The sequence below is a fragment of the Hemibagrus wyckioides genome, linkage group LG04 (assembly GCF_019097595.1).
Source record: "Hemibagrus wyckioides isolate EC202008001 linkage group LG04, SWU_Hwy_1.0, whole genome shotgun sequence".
Lineage (NCBI taxonomy): Eukaryota > Metazoa > Chordata > Actinopteri > Siluriformes > Bagridae > Hemibagrus > Hemibagrus wyckioides.
The window spans coordinates 1,553,699-1,577,698 of NC_080713.1; the positions used below are offsets into that span (position 1 = coordinate 1,553,699).

General features: G+C 39.7%; 1 protein-coding gene across 2 annotated transcripts in view; it reads left to right on the top strand.

Annotated features, from left to right (window-relative positions):
* The window catches only part of tspan4a (tetraspanin 4a), a 152,440-nt gene that overhangs the window by 35,185 nt on the left and 93,255 nt on the right, over window positions 1-24,000 (top strand). The window contains exon 2 of one of the 2 annotated variants that reach the window (XM_058387765.1): window positions 2,746-2,825. In XM_058387765.1, the coding sequence (XP_058243748.1) occupies window positions 2,763-2,825 (63 nt within the window). In that variant the 5' untranslated portion in view covers window positions 2,746-2,762. Of the gene's footprint in view, window positions 1-1,621; window positions 2,826-24,000 lie in introns of those variants that run through there. The other variant, XM_058387764.1, reaches the window with a different exon arrangement.

The window sequence follows — 24,000 nt, forward strand, 5'->3', positions numbered from 1 at the left end:
GTTTATGGGAATTTTTGACCGTTCCTCTAGAAGCACATTTGTGAGGTCAGGCACTGATGTTGGATGAGAAGGTCTGTCTCACAGTCTCCACTCTAATTCATCCCAAAGGTGTTCTATGGGGTTGAGGTCAGGACTCTGTGCAGGCCAGTCAAGTTCCTCCACACCAAACTCACTCATCCATGTCTTTATGGACCTTGCTTTGGTCAGTGGTGTGCAGTCATGTTGGAACAGGAAGGGGTCATCCCCAAACTGTTCCCACAAAGCATGAAATTGTCCAAAATGTCTTGGTATGAAGCTGAAGCATTAAGAGTTCCTTTCACTGGAACTAAGGGGCCGAGCCCAACCCCTGAAAAACAACACCTGAACTCAATGATCTGGAGGGGTGTCCCAATACTTTTGGCAATATAGTGTATGATGATTTTCAAGATCCATATGTCCTTCAGGCATCTGAGGGTCTTTGATGGAACACTAGAATGTGGTCTAATTTAATGGACCTACTGGATCTCAGTGATACTCAGATCTGTAAGGATTCTGCAGTCACTGTCTGTAAACAGGCAGGAATTTCATTTAGACATCACTTTCACTCTGATGGCCGAAAATTAATAGCTCTAAAATATATATAACTGGCAGGTTTACTGATTTTTACCGCAGGATAAACACAGCTACATTTTGTTTTTATTTTATTTTGTGAGATACAGAGTGGCTGGTGAGGGAATGAATGTTTATAGCTGCTATAATGTACACAAGAACAGGCGCTTCACAGACGTTCCACAGCATGAATTCACATGAATATGAAAATAATCAGCTTCAGGGTGGTGACATTAACTGTGTTGTGTTTTATTATAATCTTTATATATTTGCATTGTGAGGTTCATGTGGAAAGATAAATATACCTTTATTCCTTTGTCCTATTGACCAGGTTTGACATTTCCATCTCTTTTGTATTTACTGAGCTAAATGTCATTAGATTTCGTTTAAATTCAGAATATTAATGTGAATCATTTCTTGGTTATCATTTATAAGTTTTTTTTTTTAAACATTAAAATAATATTATTAAATGTAATTTAAAATCCAGTACAGCAAGGTGAACCTATGGACGGATATAGTTGTTTTTGTTTGTTTGTTTGTTTGTCATTGTGTTTGTGTGATGTCGATATTTATAACACCTCCTCTTCATTTTTATTCTTACCTTTAATAGAAGATTTAATTTAATTTAAACACAAACACACACACATGAGATGGAGGACAGGAGAAGTGATGGAGGACTTCTGCGCCTCCTTTATATAGCTGCACAGGAAGGGGGTGGGGTGGGGGTGCAGAACTGAGAGGAGATTGGCTGAGCTATCCAGGGGGAGGGGTTAAGGTTTATGTTGATTTGTGACACACCCCCTCGGTCGGCTAGGATTTTATTCGCGTCGTTGAGGATGCAGGAAGGAGGCGTGGAAATAAGAAAAGGAGGCTGGAAGAAGGAGGTAATGTAATCGTATTCGTGGAACAGGTCTCTGAGTGGGTGTGAGAGAGAGAGAGAGAGAGAGAGAGGAGGGAGAGAGAGAGAGAGAGAGAGAGGAGGGAGAGAGAGAGAGAGAGAGAGAGAGAGAGAGAGAGAGAGAGAGGAGGGAGCTCGAGGCAGTGAGACTGGACTAGAGCATCACTGCTGCGGTGTTTTTCCTGCGTGCTGGAAGGAAAACGATCCAGCTTTCAAATTTTCCATGCAAAGCTCCGGACAGGGAGATAAAAATTCCCCAGAGGATGTGTGTATAAGTGAGCTGTGGCGGTCATCTGGGAGAGCCGGATCTTCAGCAGAATCAGGAGTGTGGATTTTTTTTTTGCTCTTTGCGGAGAAGGACGAGGGAAAGTGGGAGGAATAAAAAGCGGAGGTTAAGCACAGGTTGAGTTGGTGGAAGGATGGAGCAGGACAGCAGCCCACGTGGGTCCACTTAAAGCTCTGGCCACTTAAGAGGAAGATTGGATTTTTGTCCTCTTTTATGGAATCTGACTGCATGTCAAGTTTCGGTCGGGTTTAGATGAGTGAGAGTGGTGCGGATCACCTGTCTGTCTCACCTGTCTGTCTTACCTGTCTGTCTCACATTAAGCTTTCATTCAGCTCGTGTCCGTATCACACCTGAGGGTCGGATTATAGCCGGAGCTCACCTGAGGCTCAGATTTTGAGGATTGTGAAGGTGAAGGTGGAGGTGGAGGAGAAGGTGGAGGAGGATTCACCGAAGGATTTAAAGGAGTAGATTGTGTATTTGTTTGATAAGCGAGAGTATTAAGATAAGATTTAAGATAAGATCTTCATCTCAAGGTAAGATTTTCGTCTCGCTCTATGGAATTATGTAAACTTTGTGCCACACCCAGACACACCCACACCTCCACCCTTTTTCATCTCCTGAATTAAAACAAAACTGAACAAAAAATCGAAATTGTTCCTCATTTTTTCTGAGCTCTTGATTGGCACAGTGGGGATCGTTTGGCCCTCGGGGGCCTCAGCGGCCTCCTCTAATCTGAAGATGCGGCGTTCGAGCACAGATGAGACCCCGTACCGGCGCAGTCCGTCTCTGGACAGTAAGACCGGCTCGCCTCCGTTCTGTTTCGGGAGCGAGCGCGAGCGCCGTGGCGGTGCACCTTTCGGGTTCAGTTTCCGCACGGCGCCGGGGACAAAGACAGCCAAAGCGGGTTACGCCACAGCGCAGGGCAGGAAGTACGTGGTGTTTTACCTGGACCTCTCCTTCATTTTCCTCCTAGAGCTGCGGCGCTGCAGGATGGCTGAGGGCTGCATGAGGGCCCTGCGTTACGCCATGGTGTTCTTCAACCTGCTCTTCTGGGTGAGTACAGCAAACTCTAACACCTCTGTGTGTGTGTGTGTGTGTGTGTGTGAGAGAGAGAGAGAGAGAGAGACCTATCTTGCCAGGACCAGATAGCTCTGACACTTTAAAGTGATTTTTTAAAGCTATAAAGGTTGAAGTTAAAGGTTTAAGATTCAGTGTAGAACATTCTTCTTACATATAGCTAGTTACATGAGTGTGTGAGTGTGTGTGTGTGTTAGAGAGAGAGAGAGAGATGTTGTTATTACCTGTGTAACTGCTCAGTGTGGTGTGTGTGTGTGTGTGTGTGTGTTAGAGAGAGAGAGATGTTGTTATTACCTGTGTAACTGCTCAGTGTGGTGTGTGTGTGTGTGTGTGTGTTAGAGAGAGAGAGAGAGATGTTGTTATTACCTGTGTAACTGCTCAGTGTGGTGTGTGTGTGTGTGTGTGGGGGGGGATTGATTCTATTCTTATTTTCTTTTTCACACTCCACTGAACAAGTCATTATAAAATCAGAGTCTCTCTCTCTCTCTCTCTCTCTCTCTCTCTCGCTCTTCTTTTTTTTAATTAAAAATTTCTTGAAGTGAAAACCCGGAGCTGGACTAATCCCGGGAGTCCTCACAGAGCATGCTGTAGTCTTCTGAGGGATTAATGCATGTAGGCCATATGGACACTTTAGAAGATAGCACTCTGAAGGTGGCCCGGCGTAACCATGACGATCTGACAGCCGGAATAGTGCTGGGTCATGTGACCGTATGATTTTGATATTGTGATAAATTATGTTGTGATACACTTTACTGAGAGCCAGAGGTTTAATGTTTGCAGCATTTATATAGACTTATCATTGTCACCTGTCCGTCTATCTGAGATGGGCATACAAATGACCAGGGGGCGTGGCTTATACGTTCCAGAGAACGTTTAATTGGACAACCCAACCACTAGAACAGGAGTGATGGAGTAACATCACTGTTTTGTTGGCAGTTTATTTATAAATCTAAATATCTCGAGTCATCAAAATATATCCTGATGTGATATTTCTGTCATAATTAGTGTGTGTGTGTGTGCGTGTACATGTGTGTGTGTGTGTGTGCGTGTGTGTGCGTGTACATGTGTGTGTGTGTGTGTGTGCGCGTGTGTGTGCGTGTACATATGTGTACATATGTGTGTGTATGTGCACATGTGTGTGTGTGCAGTTGTACATATGTGTGTGTCTGTGTGTGTGTGCACATGTGTGTGTGTGCAGTTGTACATATGTGTGTGTCTGTGTGTGTATGCACGTGTGTGTGTGAGTGTACAGTATGTGTGGTGTGTAGACTACTCTGATAGTGATAGCAATGAGATTAGACCCCCCCGTCCCTTGTCTCTCTCTCTCCCATTCTCTTCTCTTCTCTTCTCTTCTCTTCTCTTCTCTTCTCTTCTCTTCTCTTCTCTTCTCTTCTCTTCTCTTCTCTTCTCTTCTCTTCTCTTCTCTTCTCTTCTCTCTATCTCTCTCTCTCTCTCTCTCTCTCTCTCTCTCCTCCTCCTCCTCCCCCCGTCTCTCCCAGTGTGAGTCCTCGTGAGTGTGTAGGCGTCATGTTGCCGTTTTCAGGATCTAAGTGTACATTAATAGACTTCACACAGTGGCTCACATCTGTTTGAGTAACGTCTCGGTTTCAGGTCCCAGTGTCCAGGCTGCAGATTTACACGCAACCAGATCCGCCACGTGTGCTCAGATCTACGCTAGTGTCCGATTTCACCAGGAAGAGTGTCAGAGTTTTGTACCGGATTATCAGCATGTACATTTATACTGCATTAGACAGATGTTTCATTTCTCATGAATTCATTCAGAGTGAAGATTTCTATTCTTCCCCAGAATATGATAACAGACTGAACACCTTCACCTTCACCTTCAATACACACGCTCACTACGTAGGGTACAACACACAGATATATGTATGTATAAACAGATATAAACCCAACACCGCTTTGAGACTCAGAAACAGAAACTTTGTTGTTTCATGCAATCATAAATATTACAGAACATATCAGAGTATATCTGTAAAATTAAAGAATTAAAATTAAATGGGTTTTAAATTTTAAAATGAAAGAGGGTTCAGTTTTTTATCATTGCTGCTCTCACTGTGGTCACTACAACTAAATCAACATCATCAGATTTTATTAAAATAAAAAATTATTTGGTGGAAAACATCCATCAAATGAAAATAAATTAAAAATAGGAAAAAACAAATCTTTTTCAGTGTTTGTTGCATTCATTCTTTGGCATTTTTAAATTAAAATAAGAAAAAGTAAAGTTTTTGTTTTTATTTTCTGGGAGAAAACACAAAGCAGGGTCATTTTTAATCAAATTATTTTAAAAAAAAAATAATTTAAAAGTCTAGAAATGAAATATTCATGAATCTAAAATTGATTCAAGATCGTTCTTTCATTTGAATCTGGAAGGATGATAAACAAGTTAAAAAAAACCCTTTTTACAACAGTTTTAAAGTTTTTATTTTCATTTGTGATTTTGAAAACCTTAAGATCTCAACTCAAAGAATGAAAAAGAAAAATAAAGAAATAATAATAATAATAATAATAATAATAATAATAATAGACATATCAGAATTTTGTTGTTTTCAATTTTTTTTTTCAAATTTCAATCCTTCTTCTGCTTCATCATCATCATCATCATCATCATCATCCTTTTCTCCTTCTATATCATCATCATCATCATCTTCTTCCTTTTCTCCTTCTATATCATCATCATCATCATCAGCATCATCATCATCATCATCTTCCTTTTCTCCTTCTATATCATCATCATCATCATCATCATCTTCCTTTTCTCCTTCTATATCATCATCATCATCATCATCATCTTCTTCTTCCTTTTCTCCTTCTATATCATCATCATCATCATCATCATCATCATCATCATCATCTTCTTCTTCCTTTTCTCCTTCTATATCATCATCATCATCATCATCATCATCATCATCATCATCAGCATCATCATCATCATCATCATCATCTTCTTCCTTTTCTCCTTCTATATCATCATCATCATCATCAGCATCATCATCATCATCTTCTTCCTTTTCTCCTTCTATATCATCATCATCATCATCATCATCTTCCTTTTCTCCTTCTATATCATCATCATCATCATCATCATCATCATCATCATCATCATCATCTTCCTTTTCTCCTTCTATATCATCATCATCATCATCATCATCTTCCTTTTCTCCTTCTATATCATCATCATCATCATCATCATCATCTTCTTCCTTTTCTCCTTCTATATCATCATCATCATCATCATCATCATCATCTTCTTCCTTTTCTCCTTCTATATCATCATCATCATCATCATCATCATCATCTTCCTTTTCTCCTTCTATATCATCATCATCATCATCATCATCATCATCATCTTCCTTTTCTCCTTCTATATCATCATCATCATCATCATCATCATCAGCATCATCATCATCATCATCATCATCATCATCTTCCTTTTCTCCTTCTATATCATCATCATCATCATCATCATCATCTTCCTTTTCTCCTTCTATATCATCATCATCATCATCATCATCATCATCATCATCATCATCATCTTCCTTTTCTCCTTCTATATCATCATCATCATCATCATCTTCCTTTTCTCCTTCTATATCATCATCATCATCATCATCTTCCTTTTCTCCTTCTATATCATCATCATCATCATCATCTTCCTTTTCTCCTTCTATATCATCATCATCATCATCATCATCATCTTCTTCCTTTTCTCCTTCTATATCATCATCATCATCATCTTCTTCCTTTTCTCCTTCTATATCATCATCATCATCATCAGCATCATCATCATCATCATCTTCCTTTTCTCCTTCTATATCATCATCATCATCATCATCATCTTCCTTTTCTCCTTCTATATCATCATCATCATCATCTTCTTCTTCCTTTTCTCCTTCTATATCATCATCATCATCATCATCATCATCATCATCATCAGCATCATCATCATCATCATCATCATCTTCTTCCTTTTCTCCTTCTATATCATCATCATCATCATCAGCATCATCATCATCATCTTCTTCCTTTTCTCCTTCTATATCATCATCATCATCATCATCATCTTCCTTTTCTCCTTCTATATCATCATCATCATCATCATCATCATCATCATCATCATCATCTTCCTTTTCTCCTTCTATATCATCATCATCATCATCATCATCTTCCTTTTCTCCTTCTATATCATCATCATCATCATCATCATCATCTTCTTCCTTTTCTCCTTCTATATCATCATCATCATCATCATCATCATCATCTTCTTCCTTTTCTCCTTCTATATCATCATCATCATCATCATCATCATCATCTTCCTTTTCTCCTTCTATATCATCATCATCATCATCATCATCATCATCATCTTCCTTTTCTCCTTCTATATCATCATCATCATCATCATCATCATCATCAGCATCATCATCATCATCATCATCATCATCATCTTCCTTTTCTCCTTCTATATCATCATCATCATCATCATCATCATCTTCCTTTTCTCCTTCTATATCATCATCATCATCATCATCATCATCATCATCATCATCATCTTCCTTTTCTCCTTCTATATCATCATCATCATCATCATCTTCCTTTTCTCCTTCTATATCATCATCATCATCATCATCTTCCTTTTCTCCTTCTATATCATCATCATCATCATCATCTTCCTTTTCTCCTTCTATATCATCATCATCATCATCATCATCTTCTTCCTTTTCTCCTTCTATATCATCATCATCATCATCATCATCATCTTCCTTTTCTCCTTCTATATCATCATCATCATCATCATCTTCCTTTTCTCCTTCTATATCATCATCATCATCATCATCTTCCTTTTCTCCTTCTATATCATCATCATCATCATCATCATCATCATCTTCCTTTTCTCCTTCTATATCATCATCATCATCATCATCATCTTCCTTTTCTCCTTCTATATCATCATCATCATCATCATCTTCCTTTTCTCCTTCTATATCATCATCATCATCATCATCATCAGCATCATCATCATCATCATCATCATCTTCCTTTTCTCCTTCTATATCATCATCATCATCATCATCATCATCATCATCTTCCTTTTCTCCTTCTATATCATCATCATCATCATCATCATCATCTTCCTTTTCTCCTTCTATATCATCATCATCATCATCATCTTCCTTTTCTCCTTCTATATCATCATCATCATCATCATCATCAGCATCATCATCATCATCATCTTCCTTTTCTCCTTCTATATCATCATCATCATCATCATCTTCCTTTTCTCCTTCTATATCATCATCATCATCATCATCTTCCTTTTCTCCTTCTATATCATCATCATCATCATCATCATCAGCATCATCATCATCATCATCTTCCTTTTCTCCTTCTATATCATCATCATCATCATCATCATCTTCCTTTTCTCCTTCTATATCATCATCAGCATCATCATCATCATCATCATCTTCTTCCTTTTTCTTGTTCTTCTTTTTATATATATATATATTATCTATACATTTTTGCATTGAATCCACTCAGATCAGAATTTCCAGAATGTCTTTCTATACATTTAAGCTTAAGTGTCACAGATTTGTAGTGTGTGTGTGTGTGTGTGTGTGTGTGTGTGTGTGTGTGTGATTTAAAGAATTTAGAGTGATTCTGTCTCCATTAATAAACTCCTCAGCTCTGATGTTGACATGTATAACTCTGTTGGTCGTCGCCCCCCCGCCCCACCCCCCGTAGTGACGAAGTGACCCGTGAAATCACAGCCTGTCATGAGCTCCACGACTGATCCGGGGCTCGAAGCTCCTGGGCCGATTTCTCTGTGATTAGTGGGAGGAAAGGATCAAAACACCAACACAATAGCGAGCTCTGTAGCTCTGTAGCTCTGTAGGCGTCTGCTTTTAGAGCCTGCAGACATGTTTTCACCTCCCAAAAGCCTCCATTAGTCAAATTATGGCTCTGATGATAAGAAGCACTTCATTGGGCAGGGGGCTGCATGCTACCATTCTGTCACACAGACACACACACACACACACCTACATCTGTCTGAGAGCACATTATTTATTTATTTACAAAAAGATTTTTATCAGTATGGCTAATTTTAGCACAATGAACCCAGTCACCTCTCAGAGATGGAGCGATTTCACAAAAACATCAGATCACAGTTCTCCAGGAAACGCCATCAGTATCACAAAGTTTAGGTTTGATCACAAACTGTCCACAGGACAGTAAAAAAGAGCTGCATTTAAATAATCTCTATAAAATAATTGCGTTTATGTTTAAAGAATACCATAAAAATGTAATGCAACTAAATCTGATCAGCATCTTCTACAACTTCTACATCATCTATATCTACTGTTGCTCAAACTGCTGAAGGAGTTAATGCTGGTTCTGATAGAAAGGAGTCAGAATACACAGTGCATCACAGTTTGTTCTGTATGGGGCCGCATAGCTGCAGACCGGTCAGGGTGCCCGTGCTGACCCCTGTGCACCACCGAAAGCTTCAACAGTGTGCATGTGAGCATCAGAACTGGACCACGGAGCAATGGAAGAAGGATGTGCTGGACAAACAAGTCAGATCTATGGAGGCTCCACCTCACAACTTACAGGACTTAAAGGATCTGCTGCTAACATCTTGGTGCCAGATCCCACAGCACACCTTCAGGGATCTAGTGGAGTCCATGCCTCAATGGGTCAGGGCTGTTTTGGCAGCAAAAGGTGGACCAACACAATATTAGGGAGGTGGTCATATTGTTGTGGCTGATCGGTGTACATCTTATACAGCATAAATATTATTCGATTTTTTAAAGATTTTAAATAAAATATCACCTGATAAAATCACATCAGCTTCTTCTGCTGGCTCGTATTATATCATGGTCTGACTCTGAGCCCTTCATGCTTCCCATCCATCACCCTAAAGCATTGCTCAGGGCAAAAACCCTACAGCTACAAAATTCTATATTTAGAAAAAAAACAGCCTCCTTTTATTTATTTTCCAAAGAAAACTCAAACAACCGTTTAAAAATGTTTTTTTCTGAGAAAAAACCCTGAGATTACTTTTCTAATCACAACATCAACCTAAAAAATCAGCTGAATTCTGTTCTGTTCGATTCCTAATGAGAGCTGAACTGTTTTCTCGTGTTATTTTTCACGATCTGAGACATAATCTTCTGCAGAACGTTGTTCTCGTTCTCGTCAGATCCGGAGACGGAGACGAGGTGCCGTGTTTCATCTGAAATGTTCTCAGTGCCGTGTGAACGAGGTCTGACGTGTTGGAGAGGTGTCTTGATGTGGAAAAACAAATCCCGACTTTTTTATTTAGTAAAACACTTTAGCAATCAGACCAGAGAGAGAAAACAGCTGTGATTGGACACTGCAGAGGATCTGATACGGAGGCTGCAGTGTTTCAGATTAACTCCTGGTTCTGTTACCTGACTGACAGGTGATGATGACTCCTGATGAAGAAGGCTGTAGATTTGGATAGAAACCACATTAAAGCGTCGAGACGAGGATCAATATCATGTTATTCATTCTAATCAAGAGTAAAGGTGAATGTTATTGGTTCTCATCAATACTGTTTCTGATAATGATACTGAAACATCAGTCAGAAACTTTACACAACAATTAATTCAGCTCTGTTTACTTTAGTTGTTGCTGTGTTCAGGTACAAAAATAACACAAAAAGTGAAAATTTACTGCATATGTTAATATTAATGTAGTATTTCTTATTACAAGATAAACCAAGATAGAACTTTATTAATCCTAAAGGAAATTCTTTATCCAGAGCCAGAGACTGCTTCAGATTACAAGAAAAATAAATATAAATGAAATAATCTATATATACAAAATGTATTCGAAATGCACTGATCAGCCATAACATTATGACCACCTGTGTAATATTGTGTTGGTCCCCCTTTTGCTGCCAAAACCCTGACCCTGAAGGTGTGCTGTGGGATCTGACACCAAGATGTTAGCAGCAGATCCTTTAAGTCCTGTAAGTTGTGAGGTGGGGCCTCTGTAGATCGGACTTGTTTGTCCAGAACATCCCACAGATGCTGGATTGGACTGAGATCTGGGGAATTTGGAGGTCAAGTAAACACCTCAAACTGGTTGTTGTGGTCATCAAACCATTCCTGAACCATTTCTGCTTTGGAGATGCTCTGATCTAGCCAGAGACAATTTGGTCCTTCGTCAAACTCACTCAAATCCTTACACCTGTCCATTTTTCCTGCTTCTAACATCAACTTTGAGGACCAAATGTTGACTTGCTGCCTAATATATCCCACCCACTAACAGGGGCCTTGATGAGGAGATACTCAGTCTCATTCACTTCACCTCTCACTGCTCAGAGTGTTATACCTGATCGGAGAATGAAAGAAATATTCTATATACAAAAAAATGTATTCAAAGTACAATATATACAATTATTAGCTTTATATTAAATATTAACTTTATTAACTATTAATTTCTTTCTAGGCATTTTTACTCATTTTAAGTCCGATGTTCTGTTGGAAAATATTGTTGCCTTGTTCAAGCATTTATTTCTAGCAAGTAGAATAAGTTAAAATGTCAATTCAGTTTGATTCTTTGAATGAGGAAATATGATGACTGGAAAACGTTTTATTTATTTCTGAATGATAAACGATACAGAACAGAACATTTATTAAAATAAATAGATAAAAAACAGCTACAAGTCGAGGTTTAGTATCATAAACCAAATGTACTACAGGTTCATCATATTAAAAATAAAGAATTACATTTATAACTTGAACCAAAAATGTTACTGAATAAGTAAAATCTCTGATGATCTCTGTAGCAGTGCCTGAGGCATCTGTTTAACCTGAAATAGAGCTCCAAAGAGGGCTAAAGTGACCATCCTCTAGGGTCAGGGTTAAGGTTAGGGGTTAGGGTTAGCGTTAGGGTTACATTCCACTGTCACTTTCTCAGGCTCTGGAGGTCTGTAGCTGTTTGAAAGCTACTGAAAAGCTCTCTGGTTAGAACATGAACTTGTAGCCTTATAACCTGCTCTACCTGTCAGTAAGTGTGATCTGGAGATGTCTAGCCTGGTTGTTCTGGTGTTGAAGCCACACAATTGTTTGTATTCTAATTAATATAACAAACAGATATGAATCTTATATTGATCAATTTTTGCATCATGATGCGTTCTTACATCACTATAACCATTCTTTTTAGATTTATCATCTTCTAACAGGAAACACTAGATATATTAGACCAGGGGTGTCCAGCCTTTTTTCCTCTGAGAGCTACTTTGGCAAAATAAAGGTGACTGAAAGCTACTTGTGTTATATTGTTAGTAAGATTTATATACACAGCGTATTGCCGTAAAACAATCGGCTGAATGAGATTTTTTTGTCTGAAATCTTAATTTTTTAATGTCAATATTCAACAGGTATATTTTGCAGTAAATCAGCTTAAACTGTTGCGTCGAGTAAACTGATTAATACACCAGCTTTGCTGATATATCACTTATTATTGTTAGATTTTTTTCATTCACATGGATTCTGTTATTTATCAGTACATTGTTCCTGACAGTCCCATGGCACACACCCTGATGTCCTCAGAAAGACTGAATAAGGCTCTTTTCATAAGAAATGGAACACCTTGGATGTGGAAGCTGATGTTAATTTTGATAACAGAGACCTGACATTGTATTGGACTTTATGGGATTAAATAATATTATTTCTATGCATGTGCAATGAGAATATTAAACTTTACTCTGAAACACTAGCTGCAGTAATAAAAAATGTCTACAGCTCACTCGTCCTACATCTTCCTGTAGCAGGACAGATTCATTCACCGATTTTACTTCGGCAGCATTGTAGCTAACGCTGATGAAAGGATCTGTTTTCTTTATCCTTTATCCAAACGTCTTTAATTTCTGCTTATAGATTTAAGTTTATATAATGCTTCCATGTCTGGTCTTGGTGCTAGCTGTGTGTGAAATGGATTGATGAACAGCTTTATTAAACTTCATGTCGCGCTACTGCTAGCTCGTGAGTGACGTGTTGGAGACCCCTGTCTTGAACTGAGCTGAGGTAGAGAGCATTGTTTTGCGGTGTAGTGATGGAACTCTTTAATGTTTACGATGTTCTGGAGTATAAACAATGTATTTAATGATGAAGAGTGTGAGGATGAGGTTTAATCAGCTGATCTGTATGACTGCAGGAAATTTCCTCCTCTTGATATTTTTCCCAGAGTCAGAGTTTAACGTCTGCTTCTCCTTGATGGTTAATCCCTGAGATCCGTCCAGTTTGCCGTAATGATCCCATATCATTTGTTCATGTTATTAATGCAACACCGTACACCAGGAGAACATCCCGCAGCAACACCTGTCGGTATCTGAGTATTTTAACAGGGGCTGAGTGCGATATCAGGCAGCTATTATGATGAGATCTGATTAAATACAACAGGGTTTGAGATGGAAATGGAAATGGAAGCAGGATGAATGCAGCAGAACAACAGGAGAGTAAAGACAGAAAGAAAAGACTTATTTTCTCCCTAGGCATTGCGTTGATGAGTCTAAATTGCAGCGTAAATGGCTATAGCAGAATTACAAAACCCACCTCAGCTCCTCTTCTCCAAACACACTAAAATGCTCTAATGGTTGTTAAGGCTCCTAAAGAAAAACAGCCAGATTGCTGCACGCTCCTCTCTCGGAGTAATTAATCTTGTTAACATCGGACATGGCTTTCTTAGCACCGCTGGGACTTACAGAGAGATGGAGGAGAAGAAGGAGGAGAAAGCTGTCCTGTGTGTGTAATCACGAGGGAGGCCGAAGATAATTGACAGATCAAGAGAGGAATGGGATTTGAGACGTGGTGCGGAAGTGTGCTCAGAAGTTATTTTTACTCTTCAGCTAATCTAGGTCAGAGAACATCACACGCTCACGCTCAGCTTCCCCAAAAACGCCGCTCTCCTCTTCCGGATGCTGAGAAAAGCCTCACCTTTTTATTATTTTTTTAAATAAAAGGAAACAAAACGGTGATGTTCGTCTGGTCATGGTGGTGCAGCAGGTTAGAGGAGGAGTGTGTAGGAGAGGATGAAGAGGAACCGGAGATGTTCCTGTGTGTTACAGCTAAAAGCAGAGAATAAATTAAATCAACATCACCAAAGATGTGACAGAAGGACATTTCTGCCCTTTTTTTCTCTCACTCTCTTTCTTTCAGTCCGTCTCTGAGGACATTTCCTGCAATGCAGCGAAGAGGAACTGAAGCAGAATTACAACAGGAAATTTTGCCCCAGTTTTTCAGCAGATTCCTATTTTTTTTTTTTTTTCACTGAAATGCGATCTAAACAACACGGAACACGGATCAGACGCGACAGATGCATGCTAATGTAAATCTGTCCTGCTTAAAAATAATAACATTCACACAGGAAAAACAGATTGAAGGAGATAAGAAGAGACAATATGGACAATTATAGAGATATTCAAAAGCATCGTGATAAAAAAAATAAATTATTAAAAATTGACAAGCCTTTCTTTGACTGATCAGAAGAAACAAATGAAATGCAAAATAGAACAATTAAAATTGAAATAGAAATGCAAGTGCTGTGGTGTCTGAAGAATAAAACATTTCAGGAAGGAACAGTAACCCTTCATCATCATCATCATCATCATCATCAGTGATTATTTTCCTGTAATAGCACAACACACAGATGTTTATTTATCATTTATAAATCCTAGCAGCTAGCCATAAGGATAGACACTATACTGCCAAAAGTTTTGGGACACCTCTCCAAATCAGGTGTTGTTTTTCAGGGGTTGGGCTCCGCCCCTTAGTTCCAGTGAAAGGAACTCTTAATGCTTCAGCTTCATACCAAGACATTTTGGACAATTTCATGCTCTTTGTGGGAACAGTTTGGGGATGACCCCTTCCTGTTCCAACATGACTGCACACCAGTGACCAAAGCAAGGTCCATAAAGACATGGATGAGTGAGTTTGGTGTGGAGGAACTTGAAGCAGGAGGAGGATCTGTGTGTATTGAATCTGTGAGATGGAGATGGATAAGCAGCACGGGTGAAATATGGGAAGAGCTTTGTGTGTGTTTGAGAGCAACATTTTGATATTTTTTGATGGATTGCAGTGTAGAGCGTGTTAGTCTGCTCCCGCTGCTTGATCCGAGCTCTCCGTCTCCTGCCGTTTCTCATAACGTACTTATTGCCCTCCTCTCAGCTGTCGCATCATCACAGGTATAGATCTCTCAGCTGCTTTATCTTTCATCTGTCTCACACTCAGCGTTTCATTTCCACTGACAATCACAAATCCTCGGCTTCCGTTCTTCAAGGCGTGGCTCTAACCTGAGAGAAGGATCAGTATGAAGAGTAGTATAAATATAATGTGTGTGTTATAATGGAGAGGAAATCATCAGGTGGTCAGCTGGTTTATTAACAGAGCTATTCACAGAAAAAAGGACAATAAAGAAACAGTCAGTTTTTGTGTCTGATTACTGGATACTGTATGTGACACGAATGAGAATATCACCGTTCATGTATCTTTTAAATCAAGTCTCAGAAAAAACATTACACACACACACACACACACACATACACTCTCACACAAATACACACACACATACACTCTCACACAAATACACACACACATACACTCTCACACAAATACACACACACACACACACACAAATACACACACACACACAAATACACACACACACACATACACTCTCACACAAATACACACACACATACACTCTCACACAAATACACACACACACACACACTCTCACACAAATACACACACACACACACACACAAATACACACACACACATACACTCTCACACAAATACACACACACATACACTCTCACACAAATACACACACACACACACACACACACACAAATACACACACACACACATACACTCTCACACAAATACACACACACACACAAATACACACACATACATACACTCTCACACAAATACACACACACACACACACACAAATACACACACACACACAAATACACACACACACACATACACTCTCACACAAATACACACACACTCTCACACAAATACACACACACACACACACACACACATACACTCTCACACAAATACACACACACATACACTCTCACACAAATACACACACACACACACACACACACACACACACACAAATACACACACACACACACATACACTCTCACACAAATACACACACACACACACACACAAATACACACACATACATACACTCTCACACAAATACACACACACACACACACACAAATACACACACACACATACACTCTCACACAAATACACACACACATACACTCTCACACAAATACACACACACACACACACACACACACAAATACACACACACACACATACACTCTCACACAAATACACACACACACACAAATACACACACATACATACACTCTCACACAAATACACACACACACACACACTCTCACACAAATACACACACACACACAAATACACACACACACACATACACTCTCACACAAATACACACACACTCTCACACAAATACACACACACACACACACACACACATACACTCTCACACAAATACACACACACACACACACATACACTCTCACACAAATACACACACACACATACACTCTCACACAAATACACACACACACACACACATACACTCTTACACAAATACACACACACACACACACACACACACAAATACACACACACACACACACTCACACAAATACACACACAAATACACACACACACTCACACAAATACACACACACACACACAAATACACACACACTCACACAAATACACACACACACACTCACACAAATACACACACACACACTCACACAAATACACACACTCACACAAATACACACACACACACACACACTCACACAAATACACACACAAATACACACACACTCACACAAATACACACACACACACACACAAATACACACACACACACATACACTCACACAAATACACACACACACACTCTCACACAAATACACACACACACACACACACACACACATACACTCACACAAATACACACACACATACACTCTCACACAAATACACACACACACACACACATACACTCTTACACAAATACACACACACACACACATACACTCTCACACAAATACACACACACACACACACTCTCACAAATACACACACACACACTCACACACACACACACACACTCTCACACAAATACACACACACACACACACACATACACTCTCACACAAATACACACACACACACACACACTCTCACACAAATACACACACACATACACTCTCACACAAATACACACACACACACACACACTCTCACACAAATACACACACAAATACACACACACTCTCACACAAATACACACACACTCTCACACAAATACACACACACACACACACACATATACACTCTCACACAAATACACGCACACACACACATACACTCTCACACAAATACACACACACACACATACACTCTCACACAAATACACACACACACACTCTCACACAAATACACACACACACACACACATACACTCTCACACAAATACACACACACACACACACATACACTCACACAAATACACACACACACACTCTCACACAAATACACACACACACACTCACACACACACATATACACTCTCACACAAATACACGCACACACACACATACACTCTCACACAAATACACACACACACACATACACTCTCACACAAATACACACACACACACACACACACACATACACTCTCACACAAATACACACACACACACATACACTCTCACACAAATACACACACACACACTCTCACACAAATACACACACACACACACATACACTCTCACACAAATACACACACACACACACATACACTCTCACACAAATACACACACACACACTCTCACACAAATACACACACACACACACATATACACTCTCACACAAATACACGCACACACACACATACACTCTCACACAAATACACACACACACACATACACTCTCACACAAATACACACACACACACACACATACACTCTCACACAAATACACACAAACACAGACACACACACACACATACACTCACACAAATACACACACATACACTCTCACACAAATACACACACACACAGACACACACATACACTCACACAAATACACACACACACTCTCACACAAATACACACACACACACACGACACTCAGAACAGCAGTAGCTGCAAAAACAGCAAATTTTCCCATCTGGTCTTTTACTCTTCCTCGTCCTGGTCATGTGCAGCTGACCAGTCGTATGTTGTCGTCCAGAGAAAACTGCGATGCAGGCTTAATGTCACGACTGGAGGTGAAGGTGGCTGCAGTTGCAGAATTTTATTGCAACCTGTATAAAATATTAAAACTAACACATAGGCTGTGAACCGGACGATGTCCAACACAACGACACACAAACTCGACTTCCAAAACACAGGAATTATTTTTTAATTAAAATAAAATATATATATATTGTCTGCAATGGACTGGCGACCTGTCCAGGGTGTACCCCTGCCTTTCGCCCTATGTGTGCTGGGATAGGCTCCAGCAGACCCCCGTGACCCTAGGAGTCCTAGGAATAAGCGGGTATAGACAATGAATGAATGAATGAATGAATATATATATATATTGTCTATTAACTTCCTTCTGTTCTGTACAGATAATTAAATTTAATGTTAAATTAATTTTAAATAATTAAATAAAATAATTTAACTTTTTTTTTTATTATTTGAATCAATTTAAATTTGTAGCTTATTTTTTATTTTTTTAATTCATTTTCATTAAATTTTTATTATTTTGTTTAATTCTATTTTTATTCCATTTGACTCCATTTGACATTTTTAAATCCCAGACAGCCGTAAAAAAATCTTTCGACTTCATGTGGTACTGTGTATGACTGTCTGTGAACATTTGAATTAGAATTTGACAAAAATTGCTAATCAGAGGAACATAGAACCGGTCTGAGAGATCATTGACTTGGTCACATGACACGCTGGGGCTGATGGGTAATGTAGTTCAGAGTCAATGCCATCGTAACTGTGATTCATTTGCTTTTTGGTGAATCAGACAATACAGATCAGATTACGAACAAATCTGAGGTCATAGAATTAGATAAAAATCTCAAAACCTGTATGAGACTGGCCCGAGAACAGATCCCTGAGGGACGCCTTGAGTAAAAGGAGCAGATGAGGATTCCTAAACGTCGATGGTAATGAAATTGGAAATGAAGAGATAAAAAGTTCAACCAGGAGAAGATCTGTAGCCGTTTGTAAGAAGTAGATCATATCAGACAATATGAAATATAACTGCTTCTGAACATGGAGGATCTACACACACTTTAAATAGCTTTAATGACTCTGTAAGGACGTCTTCAGGGATTTTTTCTTTTTGTCTTTAGCTTGAGACACTCTCTCTCTCTCTCTCTCTCTCTCTCTCTCTCTCTCTCTCTCGACACCTTTGACACAAAAAGAAATGAGATAATTAGCCGAGTTGGATGTAGATCATTTTTTCCCCACTGAGATGACAGCTGCTGTTTTATCTCGCGAGTTTCACCAGGCAGAGATGCTTTTTACCTCAGGTGGGAAATTCAGGCACCAATATCTATAGAGGTTTTTTATTTTTAAAATAACAGGTCTGGCATGATGATATGTTTCCTGAAGCGTCTCTGGAATAGAGGATGGAGTGAGTATCGGAGCGAACGGCAAAGACGGCGGACATGGTGTTCGAGATAAAAGACGTGGACGAGAGGAAGGGAGGAAAATGAGAAAATGACGTCAGATGGGAAGGAGCGTTAGAGTTCAGGATGTTCACGGTTTCATAAAAATATGTAGGAGGAACGAGTTATTAAGAATTATGTAATGGATGGATTTGATTTCTGTTCCTGGAGGACGTCTGGTGGAAATCTGATCGATTTACGCGGAATGAACGATCTCGCGCGGCCGAGACGCACCTCATGTTACATTTTTATGCCATTTAGCAGACGCCTTTATCCAGTTACATTAATCCGGTAACACTGGTAACTGTGTTTTAATCTTCATTATAAGTGAAGGGGGCGTGACCATGATCGTTAGTAGGTCGCATGACCTTAACATGTCTATAGGCTTTAATAATTATCTCACAAAACCACGCCCTGAAACGTCCGTATATAATCATCTTGTGTTTTTAAACTGATTTCAGTAGAACAGAGCAAACACTTCCTTTACACCGAGCAACAGAAACCTTTTTTCCGACAGGATAGAACGCCATCTTCTCTACACACCGATTCAGAGCAGATATACTGTTAACTACCTGGAGTCATTTCTGCTTTTCAGAAGCTAAAATACAGTAATCTTCCCAGAGAAAAGGAAATGACTGAAGCGACAGATTCGGACTGAAATCTCTCACACGGCGATTCTAATTACATTACACACCTCCACACGGAAAACTAATCCCGACTGAATAGAGCTGTAGAAAGATATTCTGGGAATGACATTTCTGTAAACTCTCTTCCATTGTCAGAATCCGTCACTTCGCGGTTCTGTGATGAACAAGAGCGTGGCTGTGAGGAAAAGAAATCGGCTGAGCCAACAACAACAACAACGACGACAACAACAACAACGACGACAACGAGACGGAATTGCGCTTTACTCTGTATTTTGTAAAAGTACACACAGAATGCGGTTCAGAAAGAGGATGCAGTCAAGTCAATACACAGGAGTTTTCTGTGAAATAAAGATATTTTGCACTCGTTTACAGAAGGAGAAGAGAAGGAGTGTTATGGATGGTGTGTGAGAGGGACGAGAAACAGGAAGACGTGTTGCAGCTAATAGAAGAGAAGATATTAAATGAACGCTACCAGAGATCTGAAAAAGACGAGAAGGACCTTTTATTTTTTTTCGTCTCTTCCTCCTTCCTCCTCTTTGTCTTCGTTTCTTGTATCTCTCGTCTGAGGATCTTGGCTGGAACGAAGTGAAGAAATCAGTTCTGAGTGTTTTGGCATTATACACTATATTGCCAAAAGTTTTGGGACACCCCTCCAGATCATTGAGTTCAGGTGCTGTTTTTCAGGGGTTGGACTCGGCCCCTTAGTTCCAGTGAAAGGAACTCTTAATGCTTCAGCTTCATACCAAGACATTTTGGACAATTTCATGCTCTTTGTGGGAACAGTTTGGGGATGACCCCTTCCTGTTCCAACATGACTGCACACCAGTGACCAAAGCAAGGTCCATAAAGACATGGATGAGTGAGTTTGGTGTGGAGGAACTTGACTGTCCTGCACAGAGTCCTGACCTCAACCCCATAGAACACCTTTGGGATGAATTAGAGTGGAGACTGTGAGACAGACCTTCTCGTCCAACATCAGTGCCTGACCTCACAAATGTGCTTCTAGAGGAACGGTCAGAAATTCCCATAAACACACTCCTAAACCTTGTGGAAAGCCTTCCCAGAAGAGCTGAAGCTGTTATAGCTGTAAAGGGCGGGGCAACTCCATATTACATTCATGTGTATGGAAAGGCAGACGTCCCAAAACTTTTGACAACACAGTGTAGATGCAGCAGATACTACAGATACTCTGGTCCATTTTTCAGGTTATTTAGGAAAAAATATCATATCCTTTTTTATCTTGTGTCAGAGAGTCACTGATGTGAACCTCGACTCGTCTGATCGTCACTGAGTAACGGAGATTTTGTAAAAACAAAAACACTTACACTCCTTATATATTTATTTAAACACTTACACTCCTAAATAAAAAAAAAGATGTAAAGATTTTTTTTGAATTGAAAGAAACAAATCCTTCAAGTAAGACCAAGAAGACTAGCCCTTCAATTAGGACAAAAGTAATGGCACCCTCTAAAAGGAGGAAGAGCTTGCGGTCTGAGGCTCGGAGGTCGTTAAGTCGCCATTTTGACATTTCCGCCTCTCTGTGTGGTGAACGTTACCTTTTACGGTCGTCACTGAACGTAAATCAACCGAGCCGTGACTCACACTAGGCTTAATTATCTTACAAACCAAGATGTCTCGGGGGAATAAACTGTGAAAAAGAGTGTTCCAGGAACAGATTGCTGTTCTGTGAGGGTCGATGGTAATGGAATGTTGTGCTGTGTGTTGGAGAAATAAAAGATAAATTAGAAAGGGATTTTTTTTTCAGTAATAGCACTAGACAAGAGCTTCAACAGTAGCTGAATAGAAAGAGTGTATGAATAGGAGATCATTCTGACTCTCACAAGTCGAGCCTCTGCGCCGCTGAACAGTCGGAATCAATATTTAAAGGGCTCATACGGATTATTTGAGAATAGATGTACTTGAACATGAAAAGTGGCAACGGTTTCCACTGTAAAAAACCAGGGAGTGGAAATTAGCTGATGGTTAATTAGCTCGGCTGGATGGAGAGTTTTTTCTCTGGAAATTGGGGTGACCGGTGTCGTTTCTGAACATATTGACAGACAGACTGAGACTGGACTGTTAATCAGGTGAGCAATAGACACACTAATATATCCAATCTGAACAGGTTTTGAAGAGAGGATTGGATTGAATTGGCATGACGTTAAATTCTCAGGTACTGTTTATTAAAGTAAAGCGAAAAAAATGGACAGAGGAGAAGGAAATAAAGTGTGTCACAGCCGCATGCAGCTGGCCTCAGCACTTACCCTGACCTGCGGTATTCTGTTAATGACTTAATGTCCGTGAGGTCAGTGTTTTAAATCTATTCCCCTCGAGCTGATGACCTGAGGCTTTCATGTCCTTGACTTCCTGATGAACGCTGGAGGAGAATGAACCGAGTCTCACTGATGAAGTGGAGCTTTATTATGTGTATGGAACTCGAAAGCTCTACACCTCATGCCATGCTTTATTGTTGTCACTATTTTGAGGAATCAGTAGAGAACCTGACTCTGACTCTGACTCTCACTCTCACCCTGACTCTGACTGACTGTCACTCTGACTCTCACTCTGACCCTAACTGTTGCTCTGACACTGACTCTGACCCTTACTCTGACTCTCACTCTGACCCTGACTGTTACTCTGACACTGACTCTGACCCTGACCCTTACTCTGACTCTCACTCTGACCCTGACACTGACTCTCACTCTGACTCTGACTCTGACACTGACTCTGACTCTCACTCTGACCCTGACACTGACTCTGACTCTTAGCTATGTTAGCTAATAGAGCTGTAAGAATCAGAGGTTTTGGATTGGTGCATAAGTTAAAATTAATCAATGATTATAAATCAATAGTTACTGAAAAGAGGACAAACAGCTCGTGTGTAATTAATATTTTTAAAATAGTTTCTCTCTACATCACTGGTATCTTTCTCACTCCAGAGTCTCAGCCGTGTGTCACGTATCGAGGGTCAGTTATTAAATCCTATTGTATTGTATAATATCAGATGCAGCAGGATCTTAATATTAAATTGTTGCCTTGAGGTTTATCCGTTAATTAACTGTCTTATGAAAAGAACTGCAGGTTTGTCCCGGTAACAGGTTTTACTAACATTAGCTGAAGTTATTTAGTTGATACAGAGCTTTAATTTAAAAAAAAAAAAATTCTCTGTATGAAAGATTCTGCGATCTTTTACCCACAAGGACACGAAGAGGAAAGCATTTTTCTGCATGTGGAATCAGCTGTCTATTTTATCGTCTTATTCTCTACAAGTCAGAAACATTAACACCATTAACACCAGTGACAGATCTGAGGTAGTGGTGCTGGTGGAATATTTAGTTATTTAAGAAGCTGTGTGAGGAAAATGAACCCAGTCCAAAGGTCCAGTGTCCAATATGGAGGACTTTACAGTTTCTTGTTTCATGATGCCAGAGGGAGGATTGTTTTGCTTATTAATATTTAAAACCTGACTTTCTGATGAGGGAAGCTCTGTAATTAGCTCAGCTTGGTGGTCCCAGTGAAAAACACTGCACAAGGACATGCCCTGCATCTTCATCAAGAGTTAGGACCAAAGGAAAATAATAAATAAAACCCTGGTGAAACTAGCGGCTAGGCTGCACTCATGAAAGAGACATGCGGAATTCTGCAGTCAATCCGGAAAAAAACGGAATTCTGAGAGATTCAGG